The sequence below is a fragment of the Podarcis filfolensis genome (genome assembly GCF_964270895.1).
Source record: "Podarcis filfolensis genome assembly, chromosome: 1".
Taxonomy (NCBI): domain Eukaryota; kingdom Metazoa; phylum Chordata; class Lepidosauria; order Squamata; family Lacertidae; genus Podarcis; species Podarcis filfolensis.
Window position 1 is genome coordinate 3,343,093 of NC_139604.1, and position 20,605 is coordinate 3,363,697.

General features: G+C 42.1%; 1 protein-coding gene across 8 annotated transcripts in view; it reads right to left on the reverse strand.

Annotated features, from left to right (window-relative positions):
• Window positions 1–887: 887 nt before the first annotated feature.
• Window positions 888–20,605, reverse strand: part of FN1 (fibronectin 1) — a 71,850-nt gene continuing 52,132 nt past the window's right edge. For 2 of the 8 annotated variants that reach the window (XM_083625780.1, XM_083625776.1), the window contains 16 exons: window positions 19,037–19,192; window positions 17,731–17,844; window positions 15,167–15,436; window positions 13,931–14,118; window positions 12,649–12,736; window positions 11,533–11,709; window positions 11,083–11,172; window positions 10,667–10,846; window positions 9,823–9,912; window positions 8,067–8,506; window positions 6,404–6,542; window positions 5,674–5,838; window positions 3,929–4,054; window positions 3,125–3,231; window positions 2,255–2,365; window positions 888–1,635 (listed from right to left, as the gene is read on the reverse strand). In XM_083625780.1, coding sequence (XP_083481906.1) covers window positions 1,561–1,635; window positions 2,255–2,365; window positions 3,125–3,231; window positions 3,929–4,054; window positions 5,674–5,838; window positions 6,404–6,542; window positions 8,067–8,506; window positions 9,823–9,912; window positions 10,667–10,846; window positions 11,083–11,172; window positions 11,533–11,709; window positions 12,649–12,736; window positions 13,931–14,118; window positions 15,167–15,436; window positions 17,731–17,844; window positions 19,037–19,192 — 2,516 coding nt within the window. In that variant the 3' untranslated portion in view covers window positions 888–1,560. Of the gene's footprint in view, window positions 1,639–2,254; window positions 2,366–3,124; window positions 3,232–3,928; window positions 4,055–5,673; window positions 5,839–6,403; window positions 6,543–8,066; window positions 8,507–9,822; window positions 9,913–10,666; window positions 10,847–11,082; window positions 11,173–11,532; window positions 11,710–12,648; window positions 12,737–13,930; window positions 14,119–15,166; window positions 15,437–17,730; window positions 17,845–19,036; window positions 19,193–20,605 lie in introns of all 8 variants that reach the window. The other 6 variants (XM_083625778.1, XM_083625775.1, XM_083625782.1 and 3 more) reach the window with 3 other exon arrangements.

Here is a 20,605-nt window from a genome sequence, read left to right on the forward strand (position 1 = left end):
CAGTCCTGGCAAGACCTTCTCAGAGTGTTATTGAGTTTATGTTTGTTGCCTTGAGTAAAGTTAACTTCACTAACAACTGGCTCTGCTTCTTCTGGCCTGCAGTAAAGACTGCAAACAGCAATTTTCATGATAGCAACATTAACAGGATTGCAAGCCATATTGTGTAACAAAAGCTGTATTACAGTATTAGCATTTTGTTGTTGTAATCATGGCAGTCTTGGGTTCTGTATGTTTTTAGCCTTGTGTTTCATGTTGTGACTGAAGACAGTTAAGATCTCAGGGAGTACCACTGCCAAATGCTTTAAAAATAGGGTCAGAATCACTGGGCGTAGAGCATCAACATTCAGCACCAGCCCCTCTTGTTGCCCCTAAAGCAAAATCTTTCCATACCATCACCTCCTCCCCTGACTACTTCAAATGGTCTAGATCAGAATGGGGCAAGAGTAGAGAAAAGGCCATCAAGGTAGGCTAAAGATGCCTCACCCCCATAAATTCAGGGTGGGCTTTCTTCACCTGTTTCACAAGACAGGTGTCTTATAGCAAGAAAGCCTAAGAGAGAGAATTTCCTTTGCTGTATGAATTAGTGATTCCAGTTTCAATTTTCACTCAGTCACAAAACTCATTAGGCAGCCTTAGGCCAGTTGCCACCTATCAGCCTAAACTGAGGGAGGTAATGAGCAGGGGAGACATGGCTGGTGATGTTTTGAAAAATGAAAAGCTCAAAAAATATAAAGGAGATGTATTTTTATGTTGGGATAGATCCACGCTTGCACCAATGGTGCCATACAGCACCTGTATTTCAGTGCCTAGAAGGGGGAAGTAGAAGAGCTCCATGTTCCAGTTCCAGGGATGAGCTACAGAATCCAAAGAAGAAAGAGAGACACAGCTGGATTGTAAATCTTTTTATTAAAAGAGTTGTCTCCCACAGTAGTTAAAGCTTTGGCACTTACAGTATAAAAAATAATCACTGATCATAATTATACCAAATTCCTCTGTCAATGGTGTACTAAGTGTCTTTAATATATTTTCCTGTTAAAAAAACACTGAGGGGGAGGGGAGGGAGCAGGGAAAGGAAGAACAATGTTGATAAATAACAGTACGAGATACAAACATACCGCTAGGGAAAGAAATTAGGATAATTTAGGAAGATTAGGACTGTGCATATTTTTAGATATCACAGTGATGGGGTTTGCAGTCCCTATTGGTAGCTGCACAATTAGATGAACTCAGAACTTTGGATTTTCATTCATTCCCTATGGCTGGAGAGCCCTCCCCTCAATCCCTTATGGATACTGGTTGCTGAGCAAATTATGAGTTAGTATGAGTTGTCTTCAGGGAAAATACTGAATGGTATTGAAACACTGAGCAAAAGAGAAGACAGTATACAACTATCCTTTGTGAAAAGAAGTCTTGAGACGCTCCAAGAGTGGCCTCCCTTGGAGAAGCTGTGAGTTGAGCAAAGCCGAGAAAGGCACTCTGGCCACCCGAAGCAGACCTGCTTTCCTCTAGCAGCATTCTAGAGTGGATGGTCTTGGCAAGAAAGACTTTCCTTGGCTGGTGTTAGTCTCCTCGTCGATTTGGCGTCTCTGCTTGTAGATGCAAAGGGTAGAAGCACTCAATGGGGCAGTGAACATTCTGCTGGAAGAAAGGAGGAGGAAGGAAATCAGCTCAGCAGGTCTAGAAGGTGGAAAGTATCTTGCATCTGTTGACATTTTACAATGCAAACCCTTAACAGATGAATTGTGAGGTGGAGGGATGGGCAGCAGTTCTGCTGAAGGGAATGGAAATGTTCCTGTTCCATTGCGTTCATCAAAGTGATGGCTGTACTGGTTTCCCTTCCTTCTGCCGCTAACCTGGACATGGTCCAATAAACACACTCACTCCTGACACAAACTGCATTCCAGTCTTGTTTCATACCATATCATACCGTAGGATATTGTGGGAAGTGAAGCCTGTGGCAGTCAGACTAGGAACGTTTGATTAGTCATCACATGAAAGTGGTTTAGAACTGTTTTAGGCTGGCCATGCAGATGACTAACTTATACTAAATATTTTGGTGTTGGACTAGAAGCACTTGATTCTGAAGCTAAGCATCTGATCAGTAACTTAGATTAGAAACTGCTGGGAGACCCATGAAGTCAACAGAAGCTGCCTGTCTATAGTGGAAGACTCCCAGGAATTTGCATTCTTGGTAACAATGGTGAGCAGTGCTGAACAGCCACTGCTGTCAGATGAATGGGGCTTCTATACTTACAGTATTTGAAGTTTGTTGCTGTCTCTGTGAGTACTGTGAATAGGTGTGACCAGGAGAACCTTCAGGTGAGAGCGCAGCACCTGGTCTACGACAATTGTCACAACGCCAGCCCTTTAAATAAACAAACACTACATTTTAGCATGAGCTTCTGAATGGAAGATGCCATATATATCAAATTTTTCCCTGCAGAAAAGTGGCATACACAATTGTTTTCCATCGTATCCTAAGGGAATAGATAATCAAAATGAGAGGTTGATTCACTAGGTATCATGGGTTCATTCATACAGGTAAATTGTTACTGATTTTAAGTCAATGGGAACTCACTGTGTATGATTACAGTCTTAGTAGGCAGAGGAACTAACAGCGTTTTAAGGTCAAGGTCGTTTTAAGTGTTTTCAGTATAGGCTTAAATAAGTTGCATGAACAGATGTACTGATCATTTTGGGAAATAATATTTCAACAACTACAAAAGCTATCTGAATGAAAGACATGTTAGGAGACAGGAACAGTACTGTGTCACCTAGGCAGCTCTAAACAGCTCATCCACAATGCTGCAAAAGTACTTGTTCTGAAAGTAACATTAGTATTGGTAAATCTGACTTCATATACTGAGCATGCCTATAAAACCGGGCAAAAATGCATAATATCACATGTTTATTTCTGCTTTAGGCTCCCCTTTAACAATTTCATTTGTAGTGCTTGTTACTGTAGAGTCACTTAAAATGTAATGAACTCTGTACCTGAGTGGGCATTATCCACAAAATATGTCCAGATTCTGCAAGTTTGTCACATCCCCCCCGCCTCCCCCCACTCTCTCACACACACCATGCTGCCTACTATAAGTCACAGCACTGGTATGAAAATGCTTACCTGCTGTCCTCCATAGCAAGTACAGGAGCAGATGGCCCCAAGATATTCCTTCTGCCACTGCTCTCCTACATGGTACATTTTGCCCTCATCATAGCAAGTTGCTTCATCTACAAAAAAAAAAGCCAAGGAACAAGCAATTCTTTTAATAATTGGCATGTACTTTGCCACTCGGAGGGCAAAACATCTCAGCTATTAAATCCACCTTAACAGTGCCAACCTATACCAGGAAGATTCTTAAGACAATTTAGGAGGTTATCTCCAGTGTGGTATTCATCAACAGGTTAGCAGGATGTTCAGGTTTCCTCCTACCTGCCAGCCTGTGGAAAAGAGGAGGAGGGAAGAAAACCTAGTTGAGTACTGCTGATTTATGGCTACCAGCACTGGCAGTAGGGCCATGAGTTGCCAGTGCTTTCCTGTAAGAGGGAGCACCTAAACCGGGCAGAAACTTTATCCTGATGGCAGGAACACATTTTTCTTGCCTTTTGTGGTGTAAAGAATGAACAACCCTTCGCAGAGCACCCTCATTGTCAGTTAAACACTCCTGTAAGAAGAATTGTCCCAGAGGACAGGAATCGGACCCCAACTTTTCATTTTAATTCAGAAAAATAAATCACTAGAGGTGGCATTTAACTACGCTTAACTCAGAGTAGATCCATAAGTCTGGCCCATTAATTTCAATGGATCTACTCTGAGTGAAACCCAGTTGAGTAGCACCCTAGATTTCACTTCTAGGTTATTTTGGGGACAAGCACAAGCAGCAGGAATGTTGTTTTATACATCAAGAAAGGTAATGTCCATACGTACGAGGTTCGCATTTGAATTCTCCCTTTCCATTCCCAAGGCAAGTGCAGCTCATCATCTGTCCGTTCTCTCCTTGCCGGTCCCACTTCTCACCAATCTTATAGTTCACAGCATTGTCATGACACCACTCTGAATGAACCAAAGAAACGACAGATCAATAAGGTGACGCTGAATCCACACTGAGCCCTGTCTGACAATGTGTTGGTCACTTGATGTCTTCTGGGGCTTAGGGTCCCATAGACAAAAGCCTCAGATTGGTAGAAGGAGCTCTTTACAAAGAACAATATTTCAACAAAAAAGAGCTCTTATCCAGTCAACTGGCAGCTAGGCACAGGTTGGAAGTAAAAGGGAGCCTGACATGTTTAGTATCCATAAAAAATAATTCCTGTTATTGTTCCCAGGTTAACAGTCTCCGCCTATCCAAAAAATAATTCTAGGGTGTTTCAGCCACATCCACCTGCTGTTGGTCTCCTCATTACTGTGATTGCTATGTGAGGCTGCTTAAACCATCACTTATCCCAGGGTGAGCTAGAAGCAGTTGATCTTGCTAAGGGTTGAGCAGTGCTTCGCCACTGGAACATATTATGAACATATTTAGAAAGTGAATTGGCTTCTAAGATTGTTTTAGAAAGCTCTAATGCTGCTAGGATACATATGACAAGGCTGGGAATGAGGGCTATAACTTGCAATATGATCAAGACATAGTATTTCGGTTTTATCAAATTGTCTTCAAGTTATCAAGATTTATTTAGTTGTTGATTTGGCTGTCAGTATCTGTGAATGTGAAGCACACACAGAAGAAGCAATGTTCAATTAGGTGTCTTATTTTATCTGGGGGAGAAACATAAGAATATAAGTGTTTGGCATCAGGGTAGTCAGCTGGTAAAGTCCTGCAGCAAACAAAATACTGAACTTTAATTGGAAAAAAAACTGGTGTAAACCAGAATTAATGACAGCTCTAGCTGGATTATGTTTTATGGTTTAAATCCAACAAATAGCAGGGTCACTTATATTTCACAGTTAATAATTCCAGTCCAACGCAGGGCCAACTGAAAGTTTTTCCCTCAGCTTTTGTTAAGGGCAGATATTTAAACATCTCCTGAAACGATAGGCATTGCGGATGTTTTTTGAATGTGCTGGACCCAGTAGAACATATTCTTTTATACTGTCCATTGTACAACCAGCTACGCAAATGTGTGCTATCCCCTTTTCTGGCTTGTCTAACATCACAGCACAATGAAAATGGTGGTGTGTTAACCAGGGCATTCGGGTGTTCCCTAGTTTGTCTTGTATTTCTTGTGTCAATGTGGGTTTGTTGTTTTTGTAGAAGCCTAGCAGGCTTTGGCTTGCCAGGTTTTTATCTGGAGGTTTTGTGCTGTGTGGTGGAATAGTGGGTGGTGAGTCAGGGGGGTTAGTGGGGATGGGGTTGGGGACAGTTTACCTGCTTCTTCCTTCCATGCTTTAAGCATGGTCTGTGTGAACCTGTTTAGCGTTGTGGGGATTTGTTTGGGAGGAATGGGTATGCCATGGTGGGGGTATTTTCGATTATGTCTCTCTCCAGGTGTACCCATTGTTTTGTTTCGTCTTCTAGAATGCATGGGATTATGTGGTGCACTTGGTTGGCGATGTAGTATAGTTCTGTGCTGGGGATTCCTCACCACCCTTCTGGGGGGGGGAGGTGTAGGTATTTGGGGTTTATTGCCTCAAATTTTAGAAATGGAGCCAAATAAATTCAAGAAGCTACTCACTTGAAGAGTCACATCTGAAGTGTCCACTGCCAAGGCCTAAACATTGGCACCAGAGTTTAAATCCAGTTTCAGACATTCTTTCCCATTCCTCCCCAACAGAGTAGAAGGAGCCAGTGAATGTATCATAACATGAGTCATCTGTTGGTTGGTTTGATGTTCCAGGAACTGGAAAGGACACAGAATGAAAAGTAGTATGACAACATGCAGTACTTCTTAGCAAACAATCCCCCCCCACACACACAGTCAAAATGGTGCCAGTCAGAATGAAGTCTCCATGCAGCGATAAATAGCACAAAAACCTATCTTAATTATCTTTGTTCAGATAACGATCTGGATTTCATTGCTTAAACAGGCTTCCTTTCCCACTAAGATTATTTGAATATATAACTCAGAGGAAGCAAAAGAACAGGCAGAAATGTATGCTGAAATATACACAATTGAAAGAGGAGTTTGAGAGCTAGAAGGGTGCAGTGGTTAGAGTGCAGTAGTGGGGAGATCAGGCCATGAAGCTGGCCAGGGTCACTTTCTCTCTAACTCACTTCCCTGGGAGGTTAAACTGGCATGTGGCACGGAGACCCCTATGCATGCCATCCTGAACTCCATGAAGGATTAGTGTGATACAAGTGTGAAATCCAGCCAAACAAGGACACCATAGTTATCAGCGATCCTAAACCAAGGTTATTACACAAAAGAAAAGTGGAGCCCTTCCCCCAAAGTGCTTTCTACTTACCGACATTGCCCACTGTGACCACCTCTTCAAGGACTTTGTGCCTTTTCCTATTTTTAATTGCTTCCACTATGATGTTGTAGGTGGCACCTCTAGTAAGACCAGTAAGTGTAGCACTTGATGATGTGCCAGGAACTCTGAGCTACAATTTGAGAAGATGTAGAAACATGTTGAATTTTGCTTTCTTGAAGAATGAGACACTGGCTCTGAAATGGCTGTATATCAAGTTGATTCTCTAGAGAGCAGGGTTCTGGGGTCCAATCCAATGAGGATATGGTTTCTCTTTACCCAAATAGAGATGAGACAAATCTCCCTTTTTCCAGCACCTTTCCCCCTTCTTTTACAAATGCAGTGATGTGGCTACCTAGATCTACTCAAGTTGTCAAGAACAGGGTGAGATTTGAGGAGCCAATTTACTGCTTGGCCACTTTTTGATGTCACCTTCATGGTGAGGAGCTGCCACAAAGTCTTCTTCCTGTGCAGCTCTAGTAATGTTGAAAGAGGAGCTCACAGTGAGTCTCTTTCCCACACCAGCATTTGCCCCAGTTTTTTGCAGGAGTGATAAGGAAATGCCTTTTTGACAAGGCATTTCCTATCCAATAGGACAGAGATAAGGAACCTGAGTGGCCCCACCAGATATTGTTAGACTCCAATTTCTATCAGCTCCAGCCAGCATGGCAAGTAGTCAGTTATGACAAGTGTCATAATCCAGCAACTTCTGGAGAATCACAGGCTCCTCATTTCTGCCTTAGACCAAGAAAAAACCCTCTTCACAACCATGGATTCCCATCTGTAGCAGCAAAAGCATGTTACTTTTGAAGTGTTCGACACATTTCTCCGGTATCTTAGCTCTCATTTCTTCTATCTGTTCTGTAGTCTCTCTTCCCTATAGCTCTACCATTACCCTAGCAGAGTAATTAGCTGCCTGCAATGACTCATTAAATGACCTATTTTCCATTACTACACCTTATGCCAGGAATTTCCTCCCTAAATGTGTATTAATGCCATTTCTCTGCTTTCCTTCTCCTTCATCCTCAGGACCGCAAAACCTCAAGGACTGCCTCTCCCCATATGAACCAACCTAGACCCTGTGATCATCATCTGAGGCCCTTCTTTGTGCACCTCCTCTGAGAGAGGTCCAGAGGGTGGCAAAACAGGAATGGGCCTTTTCTGTCGTGGCTCCCCATTTGTGGAACGCTTTCCTCAACGAGGCTTGCCTGGTGCTTTGGTTACATATTTTGAGGCAAAAACATTCCACTTCTCCCAGGCCTCCAATTAAACCACCTATTGCCTTTTAAACTGGGGGGGGTATTGTTTTTGTTTGTTATGACATGCATTTTTGTGTTTTTATATTGTAAACCGCCCTATGATGTTCAGTAGAAGGGTGGTATAGAAATTTAAATAGTAGTAGTAGTAGTAATATCCAACTGAGATTAAAGTAGGTGTAACTTCAATGGGTACATTTAACCATTACCTTTAGCACGCCATCCCTGTTTTCATCATTGTCTTTATTAGATTGCAAATTCCTTGAGAATGTGGTCTTGAAGACAGTTTGCCTATGAAACTTGGTAAAGTGCCAGTGAGGGCGTTATCTAAACAAGCACAGCGGCAACAACACTTTCCCAGAATTACCACTACATTTTAGAAATTAACAAAACCAAGTTACCTCTACAGGCTCTTCCTCGGCACCAACAGGTTGACAAGAGATAATGTATTCCGTGGTCTCTGAATAGGGCGTCCAAGAAATGGTTGTCTGAGAAACTGCTTCCTGGAGCCTCGTGTGATTATTCTTGGGCAGAAGGTTGTGGGGATAATAAGCATGTTCATCCACGTCTGGTAGGTCTCCAGGCTGTACATGTGGTCTACGCCCCACTGGGGTGGTGGCAGTTGTAGGGGTCCGAGACCCATACACTTCCACAATGACTTGTTGGCCTGGCTTGCTCAGTATTGTCTGCTGACCAGAAGTCCCTGGAAGTTGGATACCATTTCCATTATCATGCGGGTTGTTGGTGAGGTAAGGCGTGTTCTCCACAGTGCTGGGCACATCCAGGTTCTCTGACACACCTTGGCCAGAGTGTGGCAGCGTTACTAGCTGGGGAAGCTCATCTAGCCAAAGAGAGGTTAGAAGCAGTCAAAGCCAGGTTCTCAAGCACCCTTCAGCAAGCGCTGCTTTCACTGTGAAACAAACTAAGCAGCTGCTCCATAAAACACTGCCTAATTCAAGCAATTAAACGTTAGCAGCATTCTCAAGGGTGCTACATGGTCCTGAAAAGTCATCATGCAGTTTCTCTACAGAGGCTACTTAGAGCGCTTCAGCCAGAAGGCAAAAGCATGTGCCCACAGAACTCAAGATGAGCCAAAGTGATGACAATTTTTGTACCTTTGAGACGATCCCCTATGAAGCAAAATAACCTTCTTGCCACAAATTATCTTTTGCTGAATGAATGAATGAATAAATGAATGAATGAATGAATGGCAGGACATTTCTATCCTGCCACTCTTCCACCATGGAAGGCAGTGTGTACATGACTCTCACCAGGCTGCATCATGTACCCTCAAATTACGTCCTGGGACCACTATATTCAGTTCCGTTGATGTAATTTCAGATAAAGGCAAGAAATGCTATATACTACATTACTCCTTACACCTATTTCCAAAATCATTTAGCTTAGGATGATAACACCTGAACTCCCCTCTACTTTACAACTACTTACCACACACTTCAAAGGTGAATCTGGTTTGAAACTAACTGAGTTATGTCAATCATCCATGACTGAAGCTCTTGACTCCCTTTCTTCTGAGAAAAAAGCAACTCTTGTGTCTTAATAATGTATGAACAAGTCACTCAGACTTGCATCAACTGATATCTACTAGTCAATATAGATTTCTCCTTTTGAATCTATAAAAAGCTAGATGGTTTACAATCCAGATCAAATCAAGCATTTGTAGGTTCCACTGATTTACAATTAAGGAGAGTTACGCAAGTGCTTACCTCTCACCAATCAAATTAAATGCTGAGGATGCCACCCCATATACTATTGAATGTTGTGAAGCTTAATTTTGAGCAGACATGTTTAATTTGGATTGGAGTGTACCCTCAGTTTCTAACAGATTCAGAGGTAAGCAGCAATATTAAATCAACCATCTTAAAAGTAGGAAACAGGAAAGACAAAAAGTGAAAGGAGGTTTGTCAACCGCAGCCAAATCTATTAAACTGCATTAGTACTTTGCAGGTCAGGATTACCAACTTATCTGAATATATGTATACAGATTGATGAGTGTCTCCACTTGTGTCCAGATATAGAAAGGAAATTTTAAGCAGTGATGTGCCATCAGTTGTGTGGCAATGGCATTAACTGAAATTCAAAACAGAACTGCAGCTAGCTTCTCTTTCGGGCTCAGTAAGATTGAAGGTGTTTTACCTGTTTTTGTCCTTCCAATCAATGGTTCACTCTTCTGATTATTCTTCACAGCAAATACATAGATGACATATTCTGTTCCTGGCTCCAGACCTGACAAAGGATTGGCAGAAGCCCATTTTTAAAAGGAAGCAGTATTCAAAAGAAGCAGTATTCAAAGTCGGCACAACAGCTTGCAGTGCAATCTTATACATGCTTACTCAAAAATAAGCCTCGTTGTTTTTCATGGAGCTTACTACCAGATAAGTGTTTATAGGTTTCTAGTTTTGTACTCTATACACACACTGCTCCCATTTACTACCATCTAGTTATTATTCAGATAGGCATTTATCTTGCCAGGATAAGGTTTTGCTGGTTTAACTTCTTATATTTTAATATGATTTCTCTGGTTTCCTTGTTTTGTTACTTTCATCTCTCTGTTATTTAATACTGTTCATCTGTTGTCCTGTTTAAGTTCAGATCTTGTAAATGCAGTCACAGTGGAAAGGTGGGAGATACATGTTTCTAAATAGATAAATAGATATAGGCAGGCTTCAAAAGGTAAGAAGCGCTAATATGGTTCATATTCTGAAACTGAACCAAAGTGGTCTATTGGCCTGCTACATTTTAGCATGGCCAGGATATGGTTCCAGACTGTTGCTATGCATGTAGGAGCAGGCTTACTTCTCAACTACTCCTATTCAGGTCTTTGGGACATAATGCACTAGTTACAACAGGCAAAATTGTTGAGGCAGGGTCAAAGGTTGTCATTACCAAACCCCCCAACCCACCCGGGATGGTCAAGCGAGGAACAGGCTTGCCCCACCTCTCAGCTGAACAGCTGACGTCTTTGGGGAGGGGTACATACCTGTAATAGTGGCCTCCGTAGTACCAGGGCGGGGACGAGGAAGCACTTCCCTAGGCTGCCCCCCAGCCTGCTCATATTTGATGATGTATCCTGTGATCTTGGCCCGGGGTGGCTGCCAAGTGAGCAGCAGGGAGTTGCTTGTGGTTGTAAGGAAGCGGAGGTTGGAGGGGGCGTCAATGGCTGAGGAACAAATAAAACCATTGAGTGCATGTATTTTAATATGACATCATATCCCTCAAGGGGGAAATACAGTTTCCATATGTTTCAGCTACAAGTCTGAGAACATTCTGCTTCTTCCCCAAAGCCCAAGCGGCGGGAAGAGAATCATTGCTGTAACATGCCACAGATGATTTACATGATCAAAGGAAAGGAAACCACCATTTCAGTTAATATGAGTTTTTATAAACTACCCTTACCAGTGGAAGCATCAATCACTACTGGGGAGCTGCGAGCATTGCCATTCAGGGTGTAGATGTATATCTTGTAGTCAGTGCCGGGCTGCAAGCCTGTGATTCAAAGTGAAATATTAAAAATAAAATAAACCTTGCTCATACAAAGTACTGTTCTGAACAGCATTGCACCTCAAGTCAATAAAAACATGTTAGCAAGGGCTTCCAAGGAAGTTGGCTGACAAGCCCTAAGGGTGGCATCACCATGAATGGCGGGGATGGGAATTAGGGCCTATTGTGCTGCTTCCTATTGAAGGTGAGCAGAGTTTTTGTTGCAGACATCCCTGCTGCATTCTGAAATCATACTGAAAAGTAGTGGAGGTATGGAAAGGAAGAGCCAAAGAGACTCAGACTCGGAGCCTGGGCGCAGATGGGACAATGGGCAGTCACAGAGGTGGTGTGAATAAGTTCACATACCAGTGATAGTGTAGGGTTTAACATCAGGGCCAATTGTTCGTTGAACAGGATTTTGACCATTCGATGGGACAGCATCAATATGGAAACCAGTGATTGCCTCAGTCTTGGTACGCCAGACGACTGTGATGGTCCTCTCTGTGACATCTGTGACACGTGCCCTACGGGGAGGGCTGACATCTGCACATACACACAAACACCAAAAGTCAGGCAACCGTCCGTTAGCACAACAGTCTGCTAGTACCACAGTCATACACAGCTGTTTGGAAGACTTAAGGCTGCAGACACACTATACCTTTAAAGCACTCTACACATATTTCTTCTCTCAAAGAATTTTGGGCACTGTAGTGAAGGGTTGCTGGGAACTGTAATTCTGTGAGGGGTAAACTACAACAGTCAGGATTCTTTGGAGTGGGGGATAGTGCTTTAAATGTGCTTGCAAACATGCAGTCTTGCAAACATGCATTGAGGCAAATTCCACTAAAAGGCCGCTTTAGAACTATCACTTATTTATACCTCCAAACCCAATCTGCCTAGTTCTCACTCAGGATTAGAACCAGTGATTCTAGGAACCCATTTCCAGGCACTCCCAACAAATATGAGAAGAAGGATAGGACCAATCTAGACTAGCATCCTGTATTCCAACAATGACCAACTAAATGTCTGTGGAAAGGAAAGAAGCAGGACACAACCAGGGCAAGAGCCCCATTGGTGCTCCCCAATGACTTCTATTTAGAAACCTGCTGCCTCCAACCCTCCGACAGCCATCATGACTAGCAACTGTTGAGAGATGTCTTTAAAAGAGGATTATTCATGGACTTAGTTGGTGGGCCTCACAGCAGATTGTGGTAGGAAATTTGCTATTTGTGGTGTGAACTTCCTTTGGTCTCCCCTGAGTTTTTCAACACTCAGCCTTATTTGATGGTCCTGGGTTCTAATACTGGGCAATTGGGGGGACTTATCTATCCTTTTTCTTCACACCATGCATAATTTTATACACCTCTATCATCTCCTCCCCCTTCCCACTTATTTGCCTTTTCTCGAAACTGAAAAAGCTCCAAATGTTTTTGCCTTTGAATCAGTGATTCTATGGCTATTTTGAAATGTTGAGTAACTTACTCTCTAGGGTAGTGACTACTCCCTGGGCAGGTCTGCTGGTCAGAGAGTCCTTCAGAGCATAGATGCTGACTTCGTATTTGGTTGCCACCTAGATGTAACAAAACCATGGACTGTTAAGAGATTTACATCCTCCAGGAGGTCACGAAAAGCTGACGCATAAGCCACTTCAGTAAGCCTGCTCTTCATTTATATTCTCTAATCTGATGCATTGTGAAGTGTTGGGAGCCTTATTGAGCAATCAGAAAATCAGATGGAGCCAAATATTCAGATGACACAAAGAAACGAGGATTTTTCAGTGACTTGCATCCCTTGGTAATTAGCTTTTATCTGCTCTTTTGGAGAATTGCATATTCCACATGTAGAGCTTTTTTTCTGGGGGAATTCAAGGGTATGCAGTACTAGCACTCACCCACCCCCAAATGTTAAAAGTATGTCACTTACTGTAACAACTTCATGGTGAGAAGCACCACCTTCTTTCAGAAAAACAAAACCCCACTGTCCATATGCATCTTTTATGAGATATATAAAATGAAAGTTACACATGGCAACAGTGACTGCAGTCCCAGGGCCTGTCAGGAGATATACCCATAACTCTCTGTCTTCAATGGAAACCCCTTTTGGAGGAATGGGAGGTGGTTTCAGTGCCTATGCTGCTTGCTGTAATGTATTTATTATTTGCTTCATTCAAATGCAGTTATGAGAGAGGGCTGAATGTGTAGTCAAGCTCAATAGAGGTTGAACTTCTGCCCCAAATAATGTTGCGGCTTCAAAACAATTAAAACCAAATGCATTTAAAAAGAATAATTTTACCGCAAGTGGTGATCATGTAAAATAATTCAGGAATTATGGGAATTAAGGGGGGGGGGGAATACTTAAGAGAACATTTCTCAAGAAACCAGAAGTTTTTCTTCTGGGAATACATAACAGAAGTCCCCAAGAATACAAAAAGGATTGGAAAATGTTTGTAGAGTATTTAAAAAAATCAGTGTAAAGAAGTGGACAGATTAGCAGGACTTTAAAAAATTCAGCAGTGTAAGAGGAAGTAGGAGAAAATTAGTACAAAGAGTAGAACTTTGGTAACTAAGAATACGCAGAAGAGAGAGAGAAAAGAAAAGATACCAGAGAAGGAGAGGAAGGGAAGTCCTTAGGTGTTTTGCGTTGTATCCTTGGTTTGTAGTGGTTTTGTTTTCATTTTCTCCATTTATTCTTTACTTATTCTTTTTGAACTGTATGTAAAAACACAAATAAAAAATCCTTTCAAAAAAAATAAAAGAAGAATTACCATGAGTCCTGAGACAACAGCCGATGTGCTATCTGGAGAGAGGTTAATTTCTTTCATTGGCCCGTTCTTATCCTTGGGATTCACTCTGATTCGGTATCCAGTAAGCTGAACATTAGGTGCAGTCCAGGTGACTGTCAGGCTGGTTGGAGCAACCTGAATAAACTTCAGGTTCATAGGAGGTGGGATTGCTGTCAAATTTAGGATTAAAAATTTAGATTACTTTGGGAGTAGTAATGAGTACAGAAATGGCTAGCCCTGCTGTGAAGTCACCGGTATCGTTTCAGGTGACTGCAGTTTTGATGATGTGATCAGGTATCTTTAAAAAATCTAATAGAAAGGAAGTTTCAAAATCCAGGTGCCGTGAACAAGACAAATATGTATTGAAATATTTTTATACATGGATCATCAGTTGCTGGAAAAACAGGGAACAACTAAGCTACAAATTCATCTTTAAACAATGCTGCCACAATTTAACTGAGTAACACACACACACACACACACAGGTGTGGAGGTGATTGGTGCTGTTTTCTAATGTCCCTGGTTACAGATTTAGAATTTTAAAGAGTGGTTATAGGTATAACCAGGCAGCATTCTGCTGTGCCTGCCCCAAAACAGGGTCAATTATGTGATTTTGGAAATATCATGATGATTTTATAGAATCAACAATAATCAAGATTATATGACGGTAACACGTTACAGAGACTTACCGACATTTATTGACTAGGCTGACAAAGGGGAATGCCCCAAATCTGTCAAATTCCGTGCTCAAATGTTCTGTGTGAGTACTAGTGAAATTAAAAGGATGTGCAAGGAAGGACTGTGGGCATCGGCTGCAATGGTGATCAAGGTGGTGAGAAAGGGCAAATGGAAGTGTCATAGGGGACCTTCAAAACCCCTGCCCAAGGCTTTTTTAAAAAGCGAAAACTAATCACCTTTTCTTTTATCAAAGGTAATCTTTTTAAGGGAGGAAAAGGCTACATGTCCCTTGATTCCAAAGTCAATATTGTGTGTGTGTGTGTGTGTGTGTGTGTGTGTGTGTGTGTGTGTGTTGCTCCTGATATCCTTCATCTTCCATGCAAAAGAAACCCATCTCCCTATGTCCCCACACCAAAGGCGTTCCCCTGAACTGGGGGTCTCATAGATGAGAAACCAGCAGCACTTGGAAACTATTCTGGCCAGCCAGGCAACGAAGGCAGCAGCTGCCCTGGCCACCGGGCGGCATTGCTATGTGTGTACCTGTGGACTGGGTCCCAATCAGAGGCAGGCTCTCCAAGCCATTGTGCAAGGCAACGATGCGGACAGTGTACTCAGAACCAGGCCTGAGGCCATGCAGCTCTGCAGTGTCGTCTTCGCCATCTGGAGCAGGGAATAGCTCATGGATTCCATCCTCAGGGGTTGAGTAGGTCACCCTGTAGCTGGTGACTTGCCCCTGTGGGCTTTCCCAAGCAATTTTGATGGAATCGACATCCACCTCAGTGAATGTCAGTCCTTTAGGGCGATCAATGTCTGTTAGGCAAATTAATGATGAAAGATTAAGTGGAGGGGAAGGGTGGGGAAGCAGATTTGGGTAGCACAAAGCACCTTGTTATAGGCATGCAAAGCAATCTTCTATTTCTCCACATCCCGAAATAGAAACTATTTATTTATTTTATTTTGCAGCCTGCAGAGCCATTTACAGCAGCACAATGGGGGTGTAGCAGTTAAGACTTGTACCATGTTTTTCAGCTGTATGTTATGCTATTGCAAACAGCAATCAGCATAAAGCACAAGCTTTTTGGGAATCGAATGGCTGGCAGTCACAGCAGCACACCTCTGATGGTTTCAGCTGATCTGACCATTGCAGTGATGCTTTTGCTGCAACCCAGAAAACCAGACAGGCAGAAGCAAGGAAGGAGCCTGGAATCTGGCAAGCTCAATCCCCCATCAGAAAATAGCCTTGGCTAAAGACCCTCCTCAAATACTATTCCCACGGACCTGCAACTATTTTTGCTAGCCCAAAACCTCTTTGATGGAGGAACTGTGTTTCCCAAAAGCGCTCTGCACCAGCCAGATCAGAGAATCAAGCTGATCATTGTCTTTGTACTGCTGTAAGTGACTGCAGAAAGGCCTCAAGGTAGCTATTTCAACAAATTAACATCCACATATCAATTTGTCAAAAAACACACACCATTCTTGCAAATTATTGCCATAAGCATAGATAATATGCATACGAAGCTTTATCTTTAAATTAAAGATAGTATTTGGCAGACCAGGATGTTATTTTTGATATAACAATTTCAGCGTATTAGTGATTCTGTTTCCATGACTGAAAACAGCCTGTTGGAAGGCTTAGTATCAACTCCAGGATAGACATGGACTGCTTCAGAAGTCCTGGAGTTCATATATTTTCTTCCATTTCCTCAGGATGTTTGCAAACACAGAAGTGACTTCTGGGAGTGCTTCCATGTACTTAAACAGTAACATTGGAAGCAGCTCTTAGGCAACAGAGAGCAGCATGGATCGCTTTTCAAGATGTCGGTAAAACTAGCACTGCAATTCTATGCATACTTACTTGGGAGGAAGTCCCATTGGACACAATTTACCTTGCTGCTGAGTAAGTATGCACAGAATTGAGCACTCAGCCAGTTTCCGTGAGCCAAGGAGCAGTCTTTTCATTTAAAAAGAAGATTCAAATGATTGCATATTTTGCCACCATTGATAGCAAAGTGATGTTAGAGTTGTGCATTTTCTATGCTTTCCGGATAGAAAAGGTGACTTCTTTTGCACAAGTCTGGGGTTTCAGAATACTGTCTTGTTTCTCTTTCAATTCCAGAATTCTTTTCTTAGCTGGGTTAATTTTTCCCTTCATGGGCACAGCACCTGTGCACATGCTGGATAAAATGGACCTTTGGTGTGATCTAGCCGTGCTCTTCATATATTATTATCCAATCCTTCCCCTATTCTGCTTGTTCAAGATGTACAGGCAAAGGAAGGAAGGCTGGATGGGGATATGGAAGGTGCACATAGACTTCCCATTCTCCTGTGAATACATTGAGTGGAGGGAGGGGGGGACAAATAGAGCTCTGTTGATCCCACACAGCCGGAGTGTTTGGACAGGGAAAGATCATATCCTGACTGTATTACTGTGGGCAAGTCTGCCCTGATTTGTCAGGGCACAGAGCATATGGCAAGCAGTAAAACTCACCAGCTGATGAATTCACCAGGAAGTATTTGTGCCTCAATGTGCATTGTTAGTGTGCAGATTTACTTCAGGGTTGAAAATGCTGGATTGTGCTACACGCAGAGAGAGAGAGAGCTAGTCTCCTCCTCCACTTTGTTTTTCATCAAAATTTGATATGCAGATTTCTAACTTTGAATTTATGCTTTCAAGTGACTTAAATTAATTTCACTGTTATTGCTTATTTACCTCCCCACAGGCTGCTGACAGGAATAAAGAAAAGAAAAAAGCAACCTCAGCATTGGTATCTTTGTCAGATAGTATGTAAAAGGAGTTTGCAATCTCCAGCTGTCACCTTTACTATCTTACCATAGAAAGTACAATGTTTCGCACACATTTAAAAGCAATTAAGAGTCAAGGTTTTTCATTTTTTGCATTGACCATTTTTAGCCATACTCAAAGCACATCTTCTGAGGCTGGGGTGAGCAACAGAGTTTTAGCAGCCTCTCTAGGTTGTATCAGTGGGAATGATGCTGTGTTCTGTGTTTTGCACAGATTTCTGAAAGTAGATATGTCCAGTGAATTCAAGCATTCAGAGATACTGTGTTCCTGCTGTAAAACTCAGAAAATGCAAAATACATACTTGTAACAGCTGTCTCAACCAGAGGCTGGCTTTCTCCATTTTGACCTTGGGCGTAGACACTAACTACATACTCAATTGTAGGTTGCAGTCCATCAATTGTAACTTCAGTTTGATCTGCAACAAAAGGCCAATAAAACATTAATCAGGAATGAAACATTATTTATGGATGGCCTCATTCTGTCACAACTGAGACCCTTGTGCAAGTATTCATTTGTGCTCCAAGTGGAAAGGCAACTTGCTCTCGATTAACACAAATAGTTTCAGATCAAAAGATGCTTTGTTAATGGATTCCACACTCAAATTTCTTCAGAATGAAAAACGCAGAAATTCTTTGCTCTATAAGCCAGTTCCAATGAAATATATTATACACTGGGGGCTTTTTAACAAACATTTGCAAGGAGGAAATCAGATGTCTAATTAAAGATGAATAACAATATTTGCAATCTTTACAAAAATACTCTTAGGATGTTGCCAACACATCTCAAGACCATGATGCTTGTCTACTGCTGCAGACTTGTTCTGTCATTCTAGAAGAGGTACACTAAACACCATGTTGGTCCAGAAGATGTTGCCTTTATGTGCAGTGCCTTAGTCTCACGTGACTATTAAATGGACTACAACTCCCATCACCCTCAGCCAGCATGCTAGAGGAGCACCAAGTTGGGCGAGGCTGCCCTAGAACTAAATGCATGAGCCAGAACAAGCCTGAGCAAAGCCTCAGGTTTGGGCTCCTCATCCTGTTTCTCCTAATCGGAGTAGAACCTGATTTGTATGAATGGGGGAAGAATCAACGTCTGTAATAAACCATGATTCTTAGGTTCACACACATCAGTGCGATGGGAGAAGAGAGGCATGCCTCCCTGAAGCTCATTCCAGCTTGTGCATAGAGCATTATACCATAATTTAGCATTAGATGCATACACACCTAGGTATGTGGAACTAACTGCGTGGTTCTTTAGGTCCTGGCCATTGTGCCTCTCCAGGGCCCACGTTTTGCCTCAGTCATGTACACAATTCTGATTTTAGCATGTTATCTCAGCCCTTTGTGGAACTCCATGGAACATTTTGGTAACTGAGGAAGACATTGCTATTCTGCCAAGGCTTCTTATGACCTGTAGGCTTTTAATTTTTTTTATTTCTGTTCATGCTAGTGCATTCTGAAAAAGCATAAGAGAGAGAAGCTGGCCTATGGGGAAGGTGCAGCGGTGACCCAACATTTTGGTTTGCTAGTAAGTCAGGCTTAGATTATGGACTTTTCCTTCCCTTGGGTGTCCCTCTCTGAGTTTTATGTATGCACTGTTCTTACCTGCAGAGAGAACTCTGGTTTTTGTGGGACCATGGTTATCTTTGGGAACAGCTGTCACTCTGTAACCAGTAACTGGGGAAGAAGAAGGCTGCCATCGCACAGTTATGCTGCTGTCCTGAATATCAGTCACTTGTAGCTGGGATGGTGTATCAATCTCTGCACATAAAAGAATTAAAATCATTCACCTCTCATTGGCTTCCGTGACAGACCTTAGAGAAGACTGACCACCTTGTGTTCAGCAGAAGTGTGGCCATGTTGGTCCTCCAAGGCCTAAAGTAACTCAATTAGAAGACATTTCTCAAGGACACTAAACAATATTCTGAATTTCATATGGAACCTGCAGTGATAACACCAGAGCCTTGTTTCTCCATGATGTGGTCTTGGGAAACAAGAATTCAAAAACTGTAGATAAGAAAGTTGGCGTGAAGAAAGTGGGAGAGGGGGAAATCAGCAAAAAGCGCTATTTGAAAGTGTTAATATTTTTATCTGCAAGCTAGATCTTGGGATTTTAACAGAGATGGGGAATTAAATAATGGAATATATATACATTACTCCTCCGAGTGTTCTTCACACACAAAAATGTTATGGCAAATTTGAACCTGTGTGCCAACTATGATAATCATTATAGGCCTTTATCTTCACCATCAGAAGGGAGGTGGGTGGCTACCCCCAAAACAGCTCTCCCTATTATGGACCCCAACTCTGGAACACTTTTTCCATGAGCAGCCTGCCTCAGGCTTGGCCTGTTCAGTTTTAGGTACCAGTCTAAGATTTTATTTACCCTATAACTGAATGATTCAACAGCTATTGCTCCTGAGACTTTATTTGTTACTTTATCATTTTAGCTTTTGCACTGATGCTTAATTTGTTGTTTTATACTGGTGCTGCTAAATTTTAAATATTTTATGTAATTTATTTGTTCCACTTTACTTCATTTTATGCTACCTTATGTTATATTTTTAGAAGGGTCTTTTTTCTGAGAACTTCATTTTTGAGAAGGTGGGGTATAAATCTTTCAAAAATACATATTAACAAAATTAATATATATGGTTGAGCATAATATTGCTTTAATCCACGGATGTGTTAGCCACTTTTGGGATCCAGCATAATCCTTAAAACCATGGATTGCCACCATGAGGGACCTAAAATTTTTGCTCCTCTTCCAAATCACTGTTGCTGCGCTTTCCTTTGGCTCCACCCACTCAACCTCACCTATCCCATGTAAGCCTCTCCTATGCTCTACAGTAATTGAATAGAGCCTCCACATGACCACAACATAGTGAAATATCACATGTTGAAGCAGACAAGGGGCCACTGTTGTCCTTCTCCTTTGGTGATTGGTCTTCCAGATGCATTTGACTGGCCATTGCTGGAAACGAGCGCTAAACTAGATGAATAAGAACGCCAACATTTACTGCGGGCCACATTTGCAACGTATTTGGATTCAAACAAATGGAAAGCACTGTTGTGTTGCCATCCTGATGTAAATCAAGGAGTTGTAGAAAACAAAGCCATAGTTTTTGCCAGCAATCTCAAGCTCATCAAAAAGCAAGATGAAAGTGTTTTAAA